Source organism: Vidua chalybeata, chromosome 7, assembly GCF_026979565.1.
Source record: "Vidua chalybeata isolate OUT-0048 chromosome 7, bVidCha1 merged haplotype, whole genome shotgun sequence".
NCBI lineage: Eukaryota > Metazoa > Chordata > Aves > Passeriformes > Viduidae > Vidua > Vidua chalybeata.
This window is the reverse complement of record NC_071536.1, coordinates 29,626,757-29,649,725: the sequence shown is the minus strand read 5'-3', so window position 1 is coordinate 29,649,725 and position 22,969 is coordinate 29,626,757. Positions and strand designations below refer to the sequence as shown.

The 22,969-nt window shown below is 48.1% G+C and overlaps 2 protein-coding genes across 2 annotated transcripts in view; both read left to right on the top strand.

Moving 5' to 3' along the window:
• SLC12A8 (solute carrier family 12 member 8) overlaps window positions 1-3,186 on the top strand; it is a 47,946-nt gene extending 44,760 nt beyond the window's left edge. The window contains exons 13-14 of the mRNA XM_053947650.1: window positions 1,633-1,693; window positions 2,058-3,186. Coding sequence (XP_053803625.1) covers window positions 1,633-1,693; window positions 2,058-2,223 — 227 coding nt within the window. The 3' untranslated portion in view covers window positions 2,224-3,186. The remainder of the gene's footprint in view (window positions 1-1,632; window positions 1,694-2,057) is intronic.
• Window positions 3,187-11,404: 8,218 nt separating this feature from the next.
• Window positions 11,405-22,969, top strand: part of HEG1 (heart development protein with EGF like domains 1) — a 51,579-nt gene continuing 40,014 nt past the window's right edge. The window contains exon 1 of the mRNA XM_053948445.1: window positions 11,405-11,588. Within this exon, the coding sequence (XP_053804420.1) occupies window positions 11,405-11,588 (184 nt within the window). The remainder of the gene's footprint in view (window positions 11,589-22,969) is intronic.

Here is a 22,969-nt window from a genome sequence, read left to right as displayed (position 1 = left end):
CTTGGCAAGGCCAGTGGGGCGGGGGTTTGCAGTGCTCTGTGTCTCTGAAGGGACATGGTGTGGGCATCCTCACCTGCTCATGAGTCCGTCCATCCGTCCATCCATCCATCCATCCATCCATCCATCCATCCATCCATCCATCCATCCATCCATCCACCCACCCATCTATCCATCCATCAGCAGGTGTGTGAGGTGCGTAGCTGAGTGCATGCCTGCATGTGCAGTTTTTTGTCCAGGATGAGAAAAATTAAGAGCCTGAGTTCATATGCAGTATGTGCAGAAATAGCTACCTGGGTTTGTTTAGGTGAGAGATTACTAGCCAGTAAGTAAGTACGTACTAGATTTCAGAAACGCACATCATGAGAAGCTGACAACTAATCACCACCTTCCAAACATTGTTCAACTGTTCTTTTTCTACACTTGAGTGACTTCCTTTCTGTGTATCTGTAGGGGACAGTAGAAAAGAGCTAGATTGTGGATAGTAGTTGCTAATTTGTATATTTTGAAATATATGTAAGTTTTAATCAAATCGTTCATGGCCCCCATATATCAAACAAAACACAAATAATGTTTTCAGGTGTTGGAGTATTTTTTGCCTTTGTATACTCACTGTATTGTATCTCTGTAATCTGCTTTTGAAATATCAAAAATTACTTTAATAAGAATTTCTCTGTCAGTGTATAGAGGGTTTTGGAAGCTGATCTGAGAAATAGTAGCACAGTTAGACATTTTTTTCTTGGTTTCTTTTGCACATGCATTCTCACGCATACAGTAAAACAATGCATGGCATTGAAAATGTTAGAAGTGAATGCTCAAAATTCAGCCTGATTTTTACTTGGCTGTGAGGGAACGATATTTTGTGGTCACAAGGCTCTGATGATCTGGAGTTTGTTCTTCAAAGGATCAAACGACCCTTCTGTCTGGAAAGGCTGGGAGACACTGGCCTGAGAGAAGCTCTGGATTAGGGGCTAGATGAAGACCTTTGGAGAAAAAATGTGTTGTGGTTGACACATCCCTTTTCCCTCTTCCTCCCCAGCAGCCTAAGCCAAATCCAGCAGGTGCTGACAGGGCTTGGTTCTCCCTGTCCCTCACCCTAAACTTCTCCTGCTGCTTCTGCTTCCAGCTCTGGCACTCCCCTGCCCCTGCAGGGATGCAGTGCAGGAAACGAACTCCACTGAGAAATCAGAAAAGAAATCAGTGTTGGTGTAATAAGCTAAGCCAGCTCTCTATGGGGTCAGACAAGAGGAGGTGAATGGTGAGACCACAGCCACCCTGGCTGAGGTTGGCTCAATGCTTCCTCCTGTCTCCCCATATCTGCAGTGGGGATTTTTGCAGTCCAGGGAGTGAAAGGTACTGTGGTGGGTGTCTGTGCTTTGCTCAAGCTTTACTGGGCTTTAACAAGCTGTCGGGATGGGAACGCATATCTGTTCTCCATAGGAAATTTGGGTTCATACCTGGACAGTTGTTTAAAGCCACAGCATGTAGGAAGACTGCAGGAATGTTCTCACTATCACAAAATCCTTGGGTACTGCAGGCTAATGCGGATTTGAGATTTTATGCAAAAATTCAGTGGTGTAATGCTATTATGAGAGAATTAGCAGCATACTGACTTCTTGTGCCTTTTTTCCATAGGAGCAGCAGCAAATTTCAGTTTCTTTGGCTGGATTAAGTCGGTTTTGATCACTTCATGCAGGTTGGTACCAGTCACTTGGCAGTGACCAACCCACTGCTCGTTGTTCCCATGACCCACTAATGAGCATAGAGAGGGCTGGAAGAATTGACTTACTTATTACCTTAAGAGTCTTTCTGCCCCTTCCTGCATACTCAGAGTTATTCTTGCCTAATTGTAAAAAGGGCTCTTTGCTCCCATTAGCCACATTTTTTTTTTGTGCCTTCTAAGAAAAATTCTTTCAGGTTAACTCTGTGCCTTCAAGGGAAACCAAGAAGGATTTTGCCTCTTCTGGAATCCCCCTGCCTTGCTTGCACAGCCGAGAGCATGGCTGGTAATGGATAACTGAAAAGGGGTGATGCAGGCACCTCTGCTTCTCTGTTTGCAGGAGAAGGCCAACTCCCAAGGAGCAGATTGTGGTGACACCATCCTTTGCAACAGTTGGCATGGAGACCCGGCAGCTCACCGAGGAGAACGCAGACTTCGCCTCACGGGACCGCTATCACCAGTCCTCGCTCATCAGCAGAGAGGAATTTGGGAGCCAGTTCCAGTGAAGGACACACACACACACACACACACACACACACACACACACGAAAAATCAATCCATTACTTCAAAAAGCATTTAGAAGTGCTAATGGCTGCCACGGGTGCCTTTTGAAATACTTGAATATACGCACAAAGGATGTGAATAGCTATTTATGTATTTGAGGCTTGTTTCTTTATGCAAACTACAACATTACTGGGCTTCAAACCTTACCCAAACTGAGGGGAAAAATGGAAATGAAAGGGCCAGTCCAGGGAAGTGGTGAGTTACTGAAGACAGTATAACCCTTTTAAGGAATTCAATTATAAGCCCTATTGAGTTCTAAAAAGAGTTGCTGCTCTAAAAGCTTACAACACCCCATTTCAGATGTCCTCTGGGTGACTGGGGACACTCTGCCTGGGAGCAGTGACATTGACAGCAGGAGCTGGTGCCCCACTCCCAGCTCTGCCACAGATGGATGCGACCTTCCAGGTCAATTCACTTCTCCTCTAGGCATGAATTTCCCTGCTTGTAATACAGTATTTTCTACCTCAGCATTTCAATTACCAAGGTCTTAGAAAGTATTTTAAGACATTAGACAATAGGCCAGAATCAGTGGCAAGTATGAGAAAATTATGAGTATATTCACAACTGAAATCGCACATTTAAATGCAGTAATGCAGGATAATGACCTCTTCTGTAAAACTGTGAAATTATGTCTTAGAAGCTGTTCATAGTTATTTCCCACATCCTTTCTGATGTGAGAGCTGAGACCTGATGAAATAGCTGGGCCCACTTAGAGCATCTCCTGGCTGAAGGGACAGATGGTTCAGAGTTGCTTTAGCAAAGTAAGTTTACTCCCAGCACCACACATCAGTTCTGACATTACAAGGAGGGGGAAATCACTGCCTTCCACTTTGTTTCATCTCTGATAATTTCAGCCTTTAGATTATTTATTTCTCCTTCTGTGCAATAAAAGCCTGAGACACCAGGAACTCTTCTCCATCCTTCTGTGGGCACGCTCAATGCCTTTGAGCATCATTCCACTTGCCAGTGCCTTGGTGTTACTGGGTGGGGTGGGTCCCATCCCATGGCCTGGCCAGCTGCAGCTTTGTCTCTTTCAGTTTTCTTACAAAGGGAGGCACAGGAGGCTTTCTGCTGACATGGAGAAAAGAGCCACCTTGGTGCACTGCAGAAAGTGTATTCATTTTTCAAGGTTGCAGGTCTTTGACTAAGTGCTTTTAACTTTAATTATCTCAATAGAGGCAAGAGGAAAGTTGTGTTTGTGTGACCTGCTCTGACCCACCTTAAATCAGTCACTCAGTGTTGGAAACACCTTTCCAGGATTCCTTCCTGCCTGCCTCTTGCTGTTCATTTCCAAAGAATCTGAATCTGCTGTGTGGATTTTGGGCTCACGTTGAAGCTTCTCTTGGGGCCAGTGGCTCCAGAGAGCCCTCCCTGTGCTTGTAGCATCCTTAACCTTGGCAGATACTGTTCTGCAAACTTCAAACACTCCTTGGTGCTGCCCAGCTGCTGGCCAGCTGCTTGGTGCTGTGTTACAGTTTCATACCTGACCATAATGCCATTACTGTAAAATCTTGTGTTTCACAAAGTCCGCTCACATGTGTGGTCCCTTTCCTCCTGAGTCAAGGATTGCTCAGCCCCACATTTCTCTGTAACTTGAACAAAAGAGCATGGCATGAAGAGATTAATAGGCAGAAATTACTAGGTAGCTTCTTTGTTGGCCACTAAACAATTTAATTCCCTTCTTAAAATAAGGCATGAGTTAGGAGATCCAGAGAGGGAGGGTGGGGAAGGTCCTTGGCTGTGTATCTCACTCACTGAGGAGCTGCACTGGTTGAAACCAGATAATTTGGTGGGGAGTGTTTGCCTCTTCAACATTGTGGCCCCTGCTTGTCCCCAAAATGGGGATGTGATGGGCCCTTGGTCCCCTTTGGTCTTGCAGTAGTGGGAGGAGGTCCCACAGCTTTGCGTTCAGCTAGGTGTGCAGCAGCTGTCCCCTTCTGCCACCACTGTCCAGCAGCCCTTTGCACCGGAGCATCCTCTGGAAACATTCTAGTTGTGTTTTTGTGCTGGTCAAGCCTTTGCTGGCTGCCAGGGAAAGGCACTGTGCTGTGCCATGCAGGGGCCTGGGGAGTGGACATCTGGAGGGCTCTGGGGTGCAGGGATGGGGTGTGCCTTGGTACGTCTGGAGAAAGGCAGCGGTGGTCCTGGCATCAGCGCTGCATGGCTCTTGCTGCTCGTGAGCCCTGGCAGCGGAGGGAATGCTCTGCAGAGCACACTGCTCCAGGGGGTTCTGGTCTTTGGGTTCCACGTGCTGCTGCTGGAGAAACTCTAGCACCTCCTTCACTGACACCTCCACCACCACAGCAGGAAACAGCTCCTTCCATCACCTGGTAAGCACAGGTAAGGAAACCTGCTCCTTCCCTTGTAGCTGCAGGGAGAAATGCATCGTGCAATCCTTGCTCCATTACAGGTTAAGAGCACAACAACCTTCCTGGGCAATGCTTGGAAAGGGACATGCTGATCTTCCCTGGGGCATTAGCTCTGGTGTGGTTAATGGTAAGAGTGGCAAGAAGCCTTGTTTTAGCACCAGTAATCATGCAGTTTGGGGAGCATTGGAGACCCCATGAGACACTACAGGAACGCAGGGCTTTGCGCATCAAGGAAACTTTTCCACCAGGAAAGAAAGCAAGCAGTTGTACAGCTAAAGATTATGGTGTCACTTCAAAAATGGTTGTAGCTTTGGTAGCACTCTAAAAAAAAAAAGGGTGAAATTAGGTGGGCAGGAATTTATCATCTTGACATTTAGTGGCTGAAGGGAAGAAATGTGGGTGGGGACTGCTCCTGTGAGTGGTAATGTACTGCTTTCATCCCCTGAGAGCCCAGCTGAACCTCCACGTGCTGGGGATTTCATGAAGCTTCAGGTTCCCTGAAGGTGAGTTTGGGGCCCAGCTCTGAGCATCCGATGCCTCATTGTATATCAAGGTTGCAGCTTGGCTAATGTAATTATGGAAAGGCCTTACTGTTTTTTAAGCCATGTGAGCTTTTTTATCATGTATAATTATTTTCCTTTTGGTTTGAAATTTGATATTTTTAATTATTATTATTATTATTGTTATTATTATTATTACTATTATTATGCAAGAAGTGAAAATGTTCTGCAATGGGTCAAGGTGTAAAAACATTTATTTTTGAGGGAGATGTGGATAATGGCACACGGTTTGGTTCCTTTTGAAGGCTCCAGCTGTAAATTTGTGGCTCTACTTTTGATGGTTTCCTTTGCAGAGCACACAAGCACAGAAGGCGGGTGGGGATAAATATTTTATTACTTGCCTTCCAGTACTGCCTGGAAGCTCATGCTGCATTTATAATCCCTTAGCACTAAGTGGGTCCAGAAATTTGAATTTTATGCCTCAAAAAACTTCCAGCAGAAATAGTCAGGACTAAGAACGGGCAGAAGAAAAGTGAAGTTTTGTTGTGATGTTGGCATTAAGAGACAAGTTTCTCGGTATAAATTGTCATCCACCTGGATCTGTGGATCTGTGTCCCATCAGGAGTCTGCACAGGGAGAATCAAGCTCATTAAATCCATATCTTAGCTCAAACTTGTCTTTTTTTTCACTCTCCTCTTGGCTTCTCTTGATCAGCCTTGAGTTTCCTTCAATGGTTATTGCTGTGTATGGTGGCCAAAATATCACACACCTGCCACGGTCACTTCTTCAGAGCAGATAGTTGTGACCACAGAGTTGAAGCAGCAAAGAAGGGTGACAATATGAAATTATGCTTGTGTGCATGGGCTGAATTAAGAAAGGGCCTTTCTGTGCCTTATGAGGTGGTTTACTCTCATCTGTGTGGCTCTGATTTAGATTCAGACAGGCAGAGTTTCTTAAACAGCATCATACTTACACCTGCAAGGTCAGAAGAGATTTACTGAAGCACAAGAGCCAGCCTAGGATTAACATTTAGGTTAGTGGGAAATGGAAGTTATTTGAATTATCACCCTTGCCTGGTGAATTTTAGAGGAGGTAATTACAGGGATAAAAGAGAGGAGATTTTGTAGACAACCTATAAATTTGTTAGCTCTGTATGAAAGTGGAATAGAACGCACTTGCTATGTTCTGCAGTGGTGTCTTGCTGCAACCCAGATTTGGCACAGCATCCCTTAAACCTGAGACAAGGTGAGACCTCAGCGGTAACAGCCTTAAAAGCTACGGATGAGAGGCTCTAGCAGCAAACTGCAGGCTAAAAATAAATCACTTTAAAGCCCATACAGCACAGGAGAGGCTCCTTTCCTCTCTGCCTTCTGCTCTTTGTGGCTTTTTTCACATGATTTTTATGCTTATATCCCCCAATACCTAGGATTTGCCCTCCTTATGCAAGAGCAAACAAAACCATGGGTGCTCCCAGAAACTTAGAGATAGAGGAGCACACCTGTAACTTTATTGGATTCAAGTGTCCCTTCTAAATTTCACTGGGGGCTCCTTTCCAGATTTAAGGGCTCTGGAAGTGCCCTGCTCTGAAGTGTTTATCTCAGTTCTAGAATATCTGGGTGTGCTCCAAACCAGAGCTGTGTGAAAAGTGTCCTGAAAGAAATAAATAAGAAATTCATAATTGCTTCTTCTCAGATAGATTTGGATGGCTGATTTATTTTTTCCCTCCAGAAAATGTGGGATTTTTTTTTCCAGTGACAGGATTCAAAATGCAACATCATTTCAAGCTGTGCATTTTTCTGTGAGGGATGAAGAGGGATCACAAGACCCATATCCATCCTGACCTCCAAATATCAAATAACTGGAACAAGCTGCTTCCAGTGGAGGTACAAGGCAAGCAGTTTTTGTTAAATCAATAAAATACCACCACCCCCAAAATTTCAAGAATAATGGTCATGTATTAAGTGCCTTTTGGATGATTGGTATCCTTTAATGGATGGCTTGTGGCATCAAGAGGAGATGCAAAGGTAATAATTACTCAGTTAGGAACTATTTGTCCACTTTGGAAACTCAGGGCTTTTAATAACAAATTCCAGGAGGAGAAAATATTCACTTTGTACCTTAATTCATCATCAGCTTAAAACTTGTCTGAGGTTTATGAGCCTGATCCAAGTCTTGGACAGATCTGGGATGAGTTTCAAGGGAGCTGCAGGAGTTTCATGACTTGGGCTGTGCCGCGGAAGGCTCCTGTGGAACCAGAGGGAAGGGACTGGTCACTGTAGTCCTCACAAAGTGCTACAGAGATGCCTCTTCTGCAGAGACTCTCGTGGTTTTCTGGGATTTCAGACCAAAACAACATAGGAACCAGCACATTTTGTCACATGTCTCTAGCCCCTCAATCTGGAAAGTGGAAATCAAGGTGAAATAAAAACACACTCTGTTTTCCCTCCCCCAAAACAAGGTGATGGGCAGGTTTCAATTAATCAATATCAATCATGTTTTATATATAGCTTTGTTAGAGGCTTCCTGTATTGATGAGGTTGTTTGTTTGTTTTTAACTCCTTTGCTGTGTGTGGAATGTGCTGCTTGCTTTCAGATGGAAGTGTTAAATGTGTTCTGTACATAATTTGGGGAGGCGTTTGAGGTCACAGCCTCTTTCAGGAGGATGCTGTGGCATTACTTGACATTAGGCTTTGCCTGGCCCATCTGGCTCCTCAGACATGATTTCATGCATTTAAATCTCCTATTACAAGGAGGGTATGGAGCAGCCCTCGGCCTGGAGCTGCCCTGGAAGCAGCATCAGCAGGATGCAGCAGCGGAGCGTGCGGCTGTGCCATGGGGATAAACAACTCCAGCACCACATGGGGAAAAGCCAAGTGCTGGTGGCTTTCACTGAGAGCTTGTGCTCCACACAGCCACTTTCATCCTGCTGCAGCTCTTCCTTCTCCCACCACTGAAGCTTCTTTCCCAGCCCCCAGGGAGGGTGTCAAACTCATCACATGGGTGGCAGAGTTGATATCCCCTCCACACTGCCCTCTGCAGCTCCAATGGGTAAAAGAATATTTTTTGAATAAAAACCAACAAAGTGAGGTTTTTTTCTCTGTTGTTTACACGTGGCTGTTGAAACTGGAGCTCAAAAATATCAGTCATAACTCCTTATATTCCTTACGAAACCCTGAAGGTATGAATAAAAAATAAGATGGCAGGAAAACATAGTAGCTTTAAATTTACAGGTACTAAACCTTGACAAATCAGACACCTACGGGGGAAGGGACTTCATTTGGGAAGTCTGAAACTGCCTGAATATCAGTGTTTCCTTTCCAGGTGCTTGTAAATAATGTGCTGCTCATGGAGCCATGATGGAGAGAGCAGAGAGATTATTTTCTGATGGTAAGTATTGGTTTAGGCCCACGGGTTCACACCTGTGGGGCCTTTGCTGGGGCTGGTGAAGGCAGCTCACCACTGCCCTGGGCTTCAGAGGCTGCAATGGCATTCCTGTCCCACCTAAACTAAGCTCTGCCAGGATGTGGCTCATCCAAGGGCGGCATGGCGCCCTGTGGCCAGCGTTCCCTGCTGCTGGCTCTGTGCTCAGGCACACGGTCCTCATGGTCACCCCTGTCATGGCCACAAGTGCCCTGTCTGGCTCAGGAATGCAGCAGGTCAGGCAGGTTTAATGGTAGTTTTTGTGAGGACATCAGCTACCCCCTTCCCCCACAGCCAGAGGGGGTTAATTCAGCCTTCCCTAGCTAGTGGCACTGCAGGGTGGGCTGTGCTATGGGGGCACCACGGGGGAATGGTGAGACGGAGCCATTCCATACTGACATGGGTTGTTCCTGCAGAAGTGTTTGTTTTGCATTTGCCTGTGTCTGCTATGGCTCTCCATGGGCCTGTTGAGTGAAACAGTAGGAAGAATTTATTGAGACCCTTTTGGAAAAGCATTTGATACTGTGCTTCCTGCTTGTTGGATTTACAGCTTGGAAGGATGCAGTAAGAGCGGGGAGCTGCTGTGTGGCTTAGATGTAGGGAAGTCTCTTGGAAAAGGCAGAGAAAAGGGTGTGAGCTCTGCACTCAGTATTAGGGCCCTCAGGCATGAGAGTGAGTGGATGGGAGAGCATCCATTTCATGTCAGGGTGAAGTTTGGCTTTCATTTGCCCCCTGCAGCCCTGAGGATGCATCCTGGAGAGGATCAGAGAGGTTTCTGTGGTCCTGCTGCCTTACCTTTATTGCATAGTTAAAAGTGTCAGATTTGCTGGTTGGCAAGTGTTTCTTTCCAGGGACTAACAAGATTTCTAAAGAATCATATTTATTACTTACTATCTTAGGAATTGATAGCATGGAGTCCTGTATATCATGTATAAAGATATCCCCAGGTGTTTAAGCTGCTGCATTGCACTACCTGTGCCATCTCCCAAAGTATCAAAATACTTTACAGCTCTTCCCCTGAGCTTTAGCTGTGCATTGGTGTCTCTGTCTTATTGAGACAGAAACTTTGTTTTGTACAACTATTCCATAGAGAATGTATAAATACCTGGACACAGAATGAAGAAGCCTAAAAAAGTCCTCCGTAGATCAGGCACTTTGGTGTTGCCTGTGGCTTCTGGGTCACTCCATTTGCCAGGACTGGACATGCTAACTTGCATGACTAAAGCATAATCATGACTGATTTGTGCTTTATGTCCAAAACTGACCAGGCTTGACTTGTTCCTTGGGTTTAGGCAAATTTGAAGCAAGAAGATGGCAAAAGCTGTAGGGAGTAGATTAGAGCATGGATTGATAGAGGGATGCCTCAGAGGTGGCCTTTCCCAGGGCTTTCATCCATGATTATTCAAGTACCAGAATGAGGATTTCTGAGAGTGCTTCATGCTGAAGTGGTGTGGGAAGGTGCGGGAAAAGACATTCGCACGTGGAGAGAAAAGCCCAGAAGCAGAGGAGAGCGAGTAAAGCCAAGGGTCGGGGTAAAGCCAAGGCCATAGGCGTGCTGGTGTGGGCTCATCAGTGCCACCTCTTGGGTGGAAAGAGGCTTCCAGGAGAGTTTGTGTACGTCAGCCACCGACTTCAGCTTTTGGTGAAGAGCAAAGGCAGCGGGGGGCTGTGGACCAGACCCCGGGCTTGTTCGAGGCTGCAGCCGTCCGGACGTGGTGAGTTGTCACCAGTCACCCTCCCCTTCGGAAGGTCGGGTTCTGCTTGGCTTGTGGAAATCAAGTCTGAAGCAGCTCGAGGGAAAAGTACAGAGCCCAGGAGCGACCCGCGGGGAGAGGTTGGCCAGGACGGGTTTGTGTCCCCCGCAGAGGGAGAGCTCAGGGGGACCCTAAACCTGCGCATCGGGATGCCGGCAGCCCCGGCAAAGCCCAACCCACTGCTCTGTGGCGTGCTCTCTCCCAGAACTAGGAGCATGAAATTATGAAGGGGAATTTCAGAACAATGAAGGGAAATCCTTTGCCTCCCGTACAGCCCGGCCTGGGAAATTCACCAGTGCCAGAAGCTGTACCCTCAAACGCTGCTGCTGGCCTTTAAAAGGGAGTCAGCTTTCTAACCAAGAAAACAGCTGAAGTTATTTGTCAAGGACTCGATTTCGATGGAATTTAAGTTCGGGGCTGTGCAGCGCGGGAGTGGGGGGTGACCCAGCCGTAGCGGGGGTGCCGCTGCGCGGGGCGCGGGCCCTGCGCGCTGCCCCGCATTGAACCGCGGCACCGAGCCGGGGCACCCCCGCCACGGCCGCGGGCGGTGGGCAGCGGGGTCATGCTCGCCCGGCGCGCCTGGGAGACGCAGCAAGAAAAATAAAGTAGAAGTGAAAAGAAGCGTTATTATTATTACTACTACAAATACTCCTACTGATGCCGCAGCCAGCCGGGTGAGGGAGCGGGCGGCCCGACGGCTGCGCGGGGCGGGAGGGGGCGGCCGCTGGGGGCCGGGCCGGGCCGGGGTGGGGGGGGCCGTGGGGAGTCGGGCCATGCCGAGCCGAGCCGAGCCGCGGCTGGGTGATGTCAGGCTCGAGGAGGAGCCTCCGCCGCCTGCCCTTTTACTTTCGGGCGCCGACACTTGGCCGCAGGCTGCTGCCGCTGCTGGCCGGGCCCCCCCCTCACCCCCTCCGCTATGGGCACCCCGCACTTTTAAGGCGCCGCCCCGAGGGGGGGGGCACGGGGAATTAATTAAAATTCGCTATTTACGTGGTTATTCATTGCCCCGCTCCGGGTATGTGAACAACCACCCCCCCCCCCCCCCCCCCCCGCCTCCCCTTCCATCCACCCCCAGCGCCATGCCGGCAGCCTGCACCCTGCTGCTGCTGCTGGGCTTGGGGCTGGTCCCGGTCCCACCGGCCGGGTCGCTGCCCCTCGCTTCCCCACGGCGTCTTCCTCCACCTCCCCCTCCTCCTCCTCCGTCCCGAAACCGTCTCGGCCGCCCTTCCTCGCTTCCCGCCGCGGGACACGCCGGCAGCCCGGGTGAGTGCTCCGCGATGGGGATGGGGATAAGGGTAGGGACGGGATTTCGTCCCGGCAGCGGCCGTGGCGCCGCGGAGAGTGCGCGGGGTCCGCATCGTGCGGGTCTGTCGTGGCGTGGGACCCCGCGCTCTCCCCACAGCATCGCGACTGTGGGCTGCTGAGCATCCCGACATCACCCAGAGCTGATTCAGCTGAGAAGTGTAACACTCCTCCCTCCCCCAATTCCTTTCCCTTTTTAACCTTGCCCAGCTCATCGTCCTACAGACAACTGCTTCGGTGGGTGAAGGTTTGGGATGGGAATGGTGGGTGGGAAGGTGTAAACACGTTGTAGCTGTGTGGACTGACTGGAAGGCGAGCAGTGGAAACTTCACCGAGGAACTTGAGAAAGGTTTTGGGGGGCACCAGGAGTACTGTCCATATGTGTCTACCCATCCAGGTGGGAAACTGGGGGCTCCTGTAGATGGTCTTCAGGGTCTGGGTGGCCTCCTGCTTGTCTCCAGAAATGCTCTCATCTCACCTCAGGTACTGACCCCTATCAGGTGTGGGGATAGATGCTGTCAGCTCTCTATACATACCCTCTTTTTCTACGTCGCCTACAGACTGTCAGATTAGTCACGTATAAATTTTTCCTTGCATGCCACATCTACAGTGCTATTGTCACAAGCAATGCCTAATTTCATGCTTTACGGATTGTGCTGAATTTGGTTTCAGCACAGGATAAACCTTATTTTTCCCAGAACAAGCAGGGATGTTTCAAGTGTCATTCAGTAAACTGGCTCACTTACTCACCAAAGAAGGCACATAGCTCTAAGGATGACTAATGCTCAATGAGTTTGGAAAGCACTGAGTGTCTGCAGGTGGTATAAGGAATCCAATGTCAAATTAATCCTGCGTAGGTTTTAAGTGAGTTTTAGGATTCATTGCCTGCCTGAACTGGACTGTCAAATTTTATCTTTTAATTTCTGATGTGGAGAAAATACCATGCTTTGGAACTTGGGGTTAAGTTTAGTTGCATGGAGCTGTAAAATTTCAGGAAATGTGACAAAACTACATTTATAACATTTTAGTTTTCTTCACAAACCCAAGGCATGCCTTTGTAGGATGTATCCACACTAGACCAATGTATAGCTAGGGATATCAGCTGGAATGTATCCTGCAGTGGATTAGAAAGCTCCTAACTAGCAGTGCTTGTGAGAGCAGCTTTGTGACTAGGATACCGCATGGCAATGAAGGAGATTTGGGTCTGTTCCCAGCTCAGCTACTTCTTTGTGCCACTCCAAGTATTGGTTTGCCCTTCAAACTGGGAGAGAATAATGCTGTCTTACCTGCTATCAACCTTGTGAAGATAAAATCTGCAACTTGCCAGCAAACTGCTCACCTATTATTTGATGAAAGCTGTGCAAATTCCTCAGTGGACAGAAAAAAAAAATATTTAATTTCATCTCAGCTTTCAGTCTGGCATCTTTTCCTGTGACCTTGATGACTCCTGAGAGTCAGTAGAGGAATGAATTTCCTTTGTTAAGAATCTGAAAAGCTCGAACTATCTGTCCACATGTTGGAAAAGCCATTTGTCAGGCCACCAGTGCCTGGCTGGCCGCCTCAGCAGTGGAGGCTTTGCTCCGTGCAGCCAGTGCTCAGCAGCTACAGGTGCTTGTGAATTATGTCAGCCACAGCCAGAAGGAGCAGGGCATGCAGTGAAGGAGTGATAAATAGCCCAGCAGTAGCTCGCTCCCCAGCAAACGGCATCATGAATTACGCTGGGTCCTGACAGCTGCGATTCACTCGCTGTTAGCTCCAGCTCTATGCCTGTCAGTCAGGAGAATTGTCTGGTGTTACAGAAGCAGGCTGGGGGGATCTCCTGAATCACCCTCAGGTTGAGTTGCAGACTCCTGAGAAATCTCTGTTTGTGTTGCCACTGCTCCTGCCCCTCAGAGACATTTTTCACCTTTGAAAACTCTTCCTTTAAGTGGGGGGACCATTTCTTGTGAACCCATGACCCTGGCACTACCAGGAAATGAAGATTACATCTCCCTTTGCAACAGTCTGAGGCTGGGTGGCAAAAGCTCTTTCTCAGACAGGGCTTAGTGAGCAGATGGTGAGGCAGTGGGTGTAGAAATGGGGCTTTTGAGTTTCTCACAAAGCATGAGGCAGGGGAATGGGGTGGGAGCAGGGCTGTCCTCGCAGCCGCACTGCCTTCCCGGCAGTGCCTCAGCCTGCATCTGCCACCCTCCCTGCCAGAGCCTCTGTGGGCTTGTCTGCTGAGAGATGAGGACAGATGGCTTTAGCCTGTGTTTATAATATGGTCTGAACCTAAGGAGAGCAACACAGGAGAAAAAAAAAATAGGTGAAGTAGGAAGCAAGAAAGCTGGTGACAGTAAAGTTAAAGCATTATCAAATCTCTTCTGGCAACTAGTTCACATGGGCACTGAGTGAGCTGAAGGGCACTGTCTGCCACCAGCCTGGGTCAGGTCAGGGTTTGGTTACAACCCTGTCTGTCCTCCTGCAGGTCTTGGTATTTCAGGTTTCCCATCTGAAAAATGGAAATAGGTTCCAGTGACACCACAGGGACAGCAGAGGTAACTGAGCCCCTGACAAAGTCACTATGACTGGGGTCTCCCTGTGCCTGCCATGTCCCTTTTCCTGCTATTTCTACCCACACAGTGGGTAGAAGAAGTGCCACGGTGCCCAGCACAGCAAGGAGCCGCTGGCAATGGGCTTTCCCTGAGAAGCTGATCTGCTTTTCTGCCATCTGTGTCTGTCCTTCTGTCCCTGCTCCCTCTCTCCCATGGCAGGTGCCACCTTTCTATGTGGCTTCTCTGGTGGGAGCCCTGGCAATGAGGTGTGAAATCACCTGAGAAGGAACCAGCTTTAGTCACAGCAGAGATTTAGGCTGGCTGCTGGGAGAAACTTTCCAAAACTCTTAGAAGGAGTAAACAGTCTGCATTTATTTATGTATATTTTTAACTTTCTGTCTGAAACTTTCTGTGTAAGGAAGAAGCAAACTTAGGAGTGAGGGAAGAAGATGCTGAGGATGTTTGTTTGCGCAAAGGTATGCTGTTGCCTCCAAACCTGCCTCACGTTTTGCATTATGTATTTTGTGGCTCCTGGGGCAAAAGCCCAGCTCTCTCTGCAGCCACACTGATGCAGAGAGGTGTAAGATGCTGCTCTCTAGCTTCAGGTGAGTGTGGGTGGTGCAGGAAGGATGCTTCCTCCCCCTGTGGTGCAGGGACAAGGAAGGATTGCCTCCTGTCCTCTGCGTCACTATCAAAAGGCTGCGGGGTTCCTGTCTCAGGTATCTTTGCTGCTCCTCTATTAGCTCTAAGTGGATTTGGTTGGTGGGCTGTGAACATGAACTCCCCGGGGTTGTATGGATTTAGCTCTGCTCCTTTGGGGTACATACTTTCAAGCAAAAAAGAAAAGAAAATGAAGAAAAGGCATTTCAGAAACAGAGGAAGATTGGAGATCAGCTTTCCTGCCTGTTCCCCATCTCAAGCCCTGGAAGGCAGCAGGGGTCGTTCGCTGAGCAGCTGGGTTTGCATCAGTTTGTGGAAGCACTTTATGTGATATTTAAGTGCTAAATGAGTAGTCTGAGAGATAAGTGTGTGACCTGGCTGGCAGGGAGCACACAGTGATGAGTATTGATTGACACCGCCCTGCACAGTGACTGCGTGTGCGGAGCTGTGAGCAGGCAGTGGGTAAGGGAAGAGCTGCCCATTACTGGGCTCCCCACAAAATCTGATTTTCCAGTCCCAAACCGCCAGTGCCAGCCTGTGCCCATTCAGCAGGTGTTGACAGCATGTTCTGCTCCAGCAGGCACCACCACTTTGGAGGGATAATTTAACTTCCTTCATGTTTTTCTCGTGGCTGGGGCGACGAAAGAGATGGGCTGTTGCTGCCACATTTGCAGGGGCTGGTGCCAGCCTTGCTGGTGTGTGGATGCATTCCTTAGCAAATATTCTTTTCAATATCAGAAAGTTGCAGATACTGATCTATTTAGAGGAGTGTGGAGTTTCTGGGACAACTTGTTTCCTTCACCTGCTCTTACAGATATCAATTTTTGGGCTACCAGTCAGAAACTCTCCATGACCAAATTCTCAAGCACCCTCCCTCCATTCTCCCCATCCTGCTCATCTGCAGGGAGCATGTCAGAGCTGCTGAGACTGACTCCATCACCATCACATCTCTCGGAGGTGGCAGAGGATTTTGCTCATTTAACAGAGTGGTTATGAGGTTAGAAAGGCTGTTTTGTGATCATAGTGAAAATGAATAGATGCTGCTGTTCACCCACAATGCAAAACATGAAACTTTGTAGCATCAGTCTGGTTGTGTTGGTTTTAATGAAGCATTCATCCATGCTAACAAAATAACTTCAACAGAATACAGAACTATTTCAAATAACAAGCTAATCAAGCCAATAAAACCTGTCAGTACAGCAATAGTGGTTCAGTGCTGTGATGCAGAGATTAAGGCACCACCAACGTCCACAGAACTTCTGGAGCTGCTGCTAGAGGAACCTCCTGGCTGGCGCTGTGGGTTCCTCATCCATGGGAGCTGTGTGCCATTTTCAAAATAAGGATAGCTACAGAGTGGCAAGGTTCAGCTCTGGCTGAGCCTGCTGACTTTTTGCAGCACAGAAATGTCTTTCTGCCCCTCTCTGTGCCATTCCAGCCACCTGGGGTGCTGCAACCCCTGAAATACCTCCAGAGAAATAGTCTGGAGCTGGATAGATTGTAGATAGTCAGTGCAAACCCTCTAGATTCTGGCTTTCTTTCCTCATATAGTTTCAGAAGGGTTTCTCTGGTATGGAGGGGTGAGGAGTCTGAAGGTGTCAGGATATTTCTAGGCAGACAAACAGCAATGCTGATACCCGGGCTGATCCTCTCGGATGTGCACAGAGCTCCTCTGGAAAGAGGCAGGGCCAGATCCTGGCACCTGCTCTGGTATCTCTCTGCTGTTGAAATGGTGCAAAGCAGCACTGGGGCAGTTTGACCAGCTGGAGTGTCACAAGGTGCTCCAAGCAAATCAAAGGTTGGTAGTTCGGAATATTCCCTTGAAAATGCTCAATACAAAATCCATAGTCTGTAGCTTGTAAGCAAGCTTGTCATGAGGCCTGAATACCCCAACCACAGGTCCTGTTATTTACATTCAATTGAAGATGTAGGTCATACAATAGGGTTTTTTTCTCTTTCCTGAATGGCTGAACACAGAGGACAGAATTCAATTTTCAGTGGCAGCAGACCTGATTACAAATTCAAATTTTTATTTCTTTGAGCAATTTTTGCAACATTTGCATTGTAATTTGCTGTTGCTGTAAATATGAGACGTTCATTTGCTGGGATATTCATCCAGAGGAGATGCAAGAGGGCTACAAGCACAGGCGTGGTGAAAGAATGAAGTCTGTGGGTTCCTCTCAGGAGGAAATGGTTTTGTCACATCTGGCACCTCTTCTCTCTCACCATTTTCTGCATACATGCAGCTGATGTGTGTGCACCCATCACCATATATTTTTAAATGCCCAGCTGTTATATATATAACATCCTGCTGCTTCAGCAAGGGGCACAGTTCATGCAGAGTCTGCGTTCATCCTTTCAGGCTGAAATCATTCGCATCGGAGGACAAGGAGAGAATTTTCCCACCCAAAAGGGAAATGATGTTGCATTACTGAGCAACCAGCCCAAGTAATAATATAATCTTAGAAAAATGCAGATCCCTTGAGTAAAGGAAGCTCTGTAAACTTCAGCTCCTCCAAGCTGTTAGTGTTAGTGTAGCTGTTGCCTGTGCTGTAGTAACGCTGCTGTCAGACCTGGTTTACTGAAGTGCTCTGGAGAGAACAGGGGAAAAAGGGGATAGGAACCAGCTCCTATATAAAATGAGAACCTCTTGTAGGATCTAAGTACTGTGAGGTATATAATACAGATTTTAGGACCTTGGGTTATATCCCTTATTTGCCATTAATTTGTTTTTTGTCTCATCTGGGTGCTGGAGAGGGTGATGGCCACTCATGGTCATGAAGACTTGGAGAAGGGACAGGCAGAGCCAGGCTGAGCACAGGGATCAGCTGGAGGGAGGGAAAATGATTCAAGGTTTTCACTCATTAGGCTCAAAAGCCTGTGGTTTGTTCTCTTCTGCTTGCCACAGGATGTGTGGCATTAGTGTGTGCTGTGCCTTATCTTGGGCTCTGTGGGTGCTGAGTGTGTGCAGGTCCCAGGGCCAGGTCATGGACTGAGCCATGGGCATCCCCCTTGGTCTGGGTGCAGCAGCTCCCCAAGCTGGACAGTCACTGGAGCCTTCTCTTCTAAAGTGCTGGTCTTCACAAAACCTGAAGGAACCTGCCGTCTTGGAGGTCTCTGAATTCCAGGCTAGTTTGTTTTAATGTATGAGAACAAACAAAGCTGTCTCAGGAGTTTCATCCCTTCAGAAACCAGTATGAAATGTATGAGATATAAAAATATTATTTAAAAAGTGCCCGAAATGCATAAACAGGGTGTAATAACCTACAAACTGTTGCTGCTCCCTTGCTGCTTCCCCCATCCCTCTGTGGCTTTGGATGGAATTAGTTCCAGTTGCCTGTCCTCTGTGCAGGCAGGGCTGTTGAGGAGGGTTATATCTGCTTTTGCATCTGCTGTGCCCTTGACTTGGAGTCATTTGATAAATAGGTTTGCAGTTGGTTACTTAAGCATCTCCCAAGCTGCAGTCAGCATCTCAGCTGTGGGCGAGGGAGCAGTGCTGCCAAAAGTCAGGATCTGTGTCAAGAGCCTCCTAAGATTTGGCTGTCTTTCCTTAAAACCCCAACTCCTGGAGTTGTCATTACAGGAGAATCACTTAGAGGGGTAGAAAAAGAGCGTCTGGCTGTTGAGGTGGTAGATAAAAAAGCCTGGAAACTATTAGCTGCAAAGCTAGGAGTCACAGAGGAAGCCCAGGTTGGGTTTATTTAAAAATACCACTAGCTCAAAGCTGGTCTCCAGAAGCTTTTGTGTCCAGACAGAAGGGTTGTTTCAGACACCCTTGCTTGGCAGGGCTCTGCCACTGCATTTGCAGGAGAAGTGCAACCCTCTGCACTGTCCTGCTTTGCTAGGGGAAGAGAGGGAACACAGGAGGAATGCCGAGGGCAAACCCAGTTGTTCTCTGTCCAGCTGTTTGAATACCTTGTGCAAGCACCTTGACCTTGGTGCATTGACTCTCCACTGGGAAAAACAAGCTCCATCTGCCTTGTCACTCTTTGCATGGCCATGGAGCTGGGAGGACTTTTAAAGCAGCTTCTGCAGCATTCTGACTGTGCTCTGGCTGAGGGTGATCATGTCACTTACACTGTCACCAAATGCTGCAGGTCCTTCCTTTTGCCTTGCAGTGTGGACACCCCATCTTGGGCTTCCAATCTGGTGCTTGGAAAAAGTCCTCTGGAAGTGCCATTACCTTTGCAGTTCTTTTGCCAAGGCAAACGTGGAGATATTTGAGGGACCTTTTACACAGTGCTTTGATGGTAACAAGGCTCTTGCCACTGAAGTTTGGGAGAAAATAACCTTTTCTTTTTAACTCTGAGATGAAGTCAGTGTGGAAGGAGTGAGGAGGAATTTTAAGTGGTGGATAGAAAGGCATGCAGACTGTGCACAAAGGGTTAAGTCAGCAGGGTTAGCTGCTGTCCCAGGGGTACAGCCCAGGCTGCATTTCCCAGAAGACATCGAGTTGCACACACACATTTAGGGCGATTTTCGCAGCATTTTTCAGCAAGCTGTGATGGCAGAGGTTTTGAAGGCTGTTACACGATCAGTCTGACCTCTCGCCTCTATAACCAGGCAGACACTGCGGTAATTTCTGCTACCAGAACCACCCTTAGATTCCTGTGAGATCTCCAGAGCATGGAAGAAACCCTGTGCAGGCATTTTGGGCTGATGGACAGGCTTTTTTGGTTACTGGTAGCAAAGGTGAGCTCTCTTTTTCCTTGACGAGCATGCTAAAAGGCACTTCTGCATCTGGAGTGATGAGGAATTTCGATCTGTGGAGCACAATTATTCACGTCACTGCTTGTTATAGGATGCTGGTGTTAACACCCTTCCTCTTGTGGAAAATCTCTTAAGCCCTGAGGACTGATGTGAAACGTCACGCTCTGATGAACTTTGCTGAAGCAGGGATGAATCACACTAAGTTTGGCTTCAATATATTGTCCAAAAGATACCTTCTCTGATAGCCTAGGAGGAGGGTACTGCTGCCCACCCACCCACGGTGTCAGGATCTATTTTGGGGGGAGGACAGCACTTTCTGGAGTATGCGTAAATTGGGGGGTTGATGTGGGAGTTTGGATATTTGAGGGGTTTTTCATTTGGCTTTGCTTTTGAGTGCTCTATAAAAGCAAAAGGCAGGTCTGTAAGAGATCTCAAGACATTTCCCAAGGGATCTCTATATATTTCCTCCCTATCTTCTGGGATCACCCAGAATGGTTGATAAATATACCACTTTTTTTTTTTAAATAAGAAGGGTTTCACTGCATCTCTGAATAACTGTCCTGCTACATCCATGCCACTATCGGTAAGAAAACACTTTCTTATCAGGGAAACTGTAGCAGCTGGTAGTTAAACCTTCTGCAAAGAAATATCCCAGATAAGTGTTGGCCAGGTTTGACCCTGCATTACTTGTAAGATCTCACAAACTGACAAGGTAATTTAGCAATTTGGGGAGGAAATGCAAAAGGTAACCCTGTCTATTGAACTCATTTCTCTCCTGTGATGGGAATGATTTCCAAGAGTGGAAGCATCCGCAGACCAACTGCGCATGATTAGAGTTCCTTGTCAATTGGAATCAAGGACCCTGATTGTGGAGCATAATGCTGCTCTTGTAATTCAGCCTTTATCTTTGTGCTGGAGCTGGGTATAATTGTATCTGTGTCTGGAGGGACAAGGAGAAGGGTTTCAGTGGCTGGTGCTCACAAAGGCATCTTTAGAAACCTCCTCATCCCTGGTACAAGCTTGGTAGGGCTTAAATGAAAATACCCCTGAGTAGCTTTAGACATTTGAACAGTCATCATTGTTTGATTCAGATTTGGTTACAGGACTAACATCTAAATGTTAATTCTTTTTAGGACATTATCAGCTCTTTCAGCAAATGCAGAATGGGGATGCAGTATTAGACCATCAGCCAACCCTGCAGATAAAGGCCCTTTGAAAGGATGGTTCTTAGGAAGGAAACATAATCAGAGAATGCAGAAAATCATGAAGACAGTCTCTTCTTAGGAACAGGTAGCAAATATGATGCATGAAGAAAGCTAAATGAGCCAGGAGGCTTTTAAATTAGGGAATAGGAGAAACAGCAATTTTGTGGCCTCTGAGGACAGTCCCCAGCATGCAGTCAGAGATCCTCATCGTCCTGTCCTGCAAAGTGCTGGTACACCTGGAGATTGTAGGGTGTTGGATAAGCTGTGTCACACACTGGGTTGAGACTGAAGTTGGTGGTCACTTGATGGCATCGATGTGCCAAGGCAGTTGATGTGTGGTGGCTCTGTACTGGGTAATCTGTGTCTTTGTGTGGGCAGGTGGGTTTGGGGCACAGATTTCTGTCCTCTCAGTCTTCTGTGCTGCCTTGCTCACCACCCCATGCCTGTATGCATCGAGGTAAGATGTGACCTGACCACGTCTCCCTCTGAGCCCTCAGTGACACTCAGTGACAGCTCAGAGGGTAACAGCCCAGCCCTGCCCTTCTCCAGCACCCATTCCCACTGCTGAAAGAAGGTGTCCATTTTTCAACCTCCCTGAAACATGTGCAGAGAGGCCCTGGAAGTGGTAAATGCCTTCCCCCCGTTCTCAGAAAGGAAACGTGTGGCTGCGGAGGCAGTGGCGGGTGTCAGGCGGGACCTCTGTTCCAGCTGCCCCCTGGCAGTGCTGCTCCTCTGCTTGTCAGTGGTGACCGGTCTGCAGTGCCAGCGGGGGAAGACCTGGCTCATCCCCTGGAAGAAGGAGGCCCGGCGCCATCCTGAGCGCTGCCACCGCTGCTTCCGGCGGCAGATCGGCGCGGTGTCATCTAGGAAATGTGATTTAGATCATCATCCTTTCGCAGCAGATGGGGGAAGGGAGGTGGGGGCCCTTATCTCTTCTGGGGATTCATTTCTCTTTAAGCTACTTTTTTTTTTTTTTTTTTTTGCCTGTTTCCCTTTTTCTCCATCCCTTTACAAGTCTCACTGCCCCTTGCTGAAGGGTAGGAGCCATGAGAGCATCCATGGCTCTGCCATGACATCATGGCCTGCATCCTACCTTCAGCTGGGTGTCAGGCTTGGGCTACCTTAAGTTTTCCCCGGGGATGGGGTTGCATTTTGCTGGTCTCCATGGAAGGAAAAATCCACTGAGCCTTATATTGCATCTACCACTCAGCAGTCTGATGATTTTCCTGCATCCAAGAGGGCTCCTTATCCTTCTCATCCCCACAATGTCCTTGAGAAGTTGCTCAATTCCCAGGCAGGTCATCATCCCTGGAGTGACTGCCAGCCAGCAAAGCTCTTTGGTATGTGCTTAATGTTAAACATGGAAAATAGTTCCCTGGGGAGCTCTTCTTAAGTACATTGCTGGAGTGAGGCTCTGGTCAAGACACCTGGACCAAAGCCCACCTGCATCAGTGGTTGGCCCCCAGGGACTCATGGCAGCCCCTGGCTGCTCCCAGCCTCTCCTCTCAGCATTGCAGGACCCTTTTTCTACTCCTTCCTCCATCTTCCCAATATTTATTGTCCCTTCCTGGGTGTGGGAAACAGGTCCTGGGCTCAGACCACTTTGGAGCAGGGACTTGTGGTTTTGTTTCCAGAGTGGGATGTGAAAACATGGTCTTGTTTTCACCTGGGTCTGCAAAAGGCTGAGTCCTCAGCTCCTGGGGCATATGTCTTTTGCCACACATCTGCTTTGTGCTACTTGGCATCACTTTTTGATAGGCATTGAGGTTTCGTGCAGAAAAATCTGTGTTTCTGCCCATAGTCCTTATGGTTTTGAGTAAAAACCCAGGTAATTACAAATACCAATACTTTGGGTGTTTCTTTGCCCTGCAAGATCTGTTTAAGTCAAATACAAGTCACTGAACTTATATTGGGAGTAAATAAGCTTCATGGAACGGCTTTGGTTATCATGAGGTCACACAGAATGAGCTAATGCTCCCTTCTGGCCCGGAAATTAGACTTTTCAGACAGCAAAATTTCATCCTGCAGGTTCTAAGCCTCTAGCACCTTTCCTTACAGGGGAGCCCAAGCCCCAGGTCTGTGCAGTGCTCAGCCCCTCGAAGAGATGCTCACCCCTTATCACCAAAACCCGGCCCTGCTTGGGGGCAGGTTTCTTAGACTGCCAGTTTCAATGCCAGCAGCTGCTGGGGTGAAAGCCATCTGGTGGATTGTGATGCCCAGCTGACAGGCAAAGTGC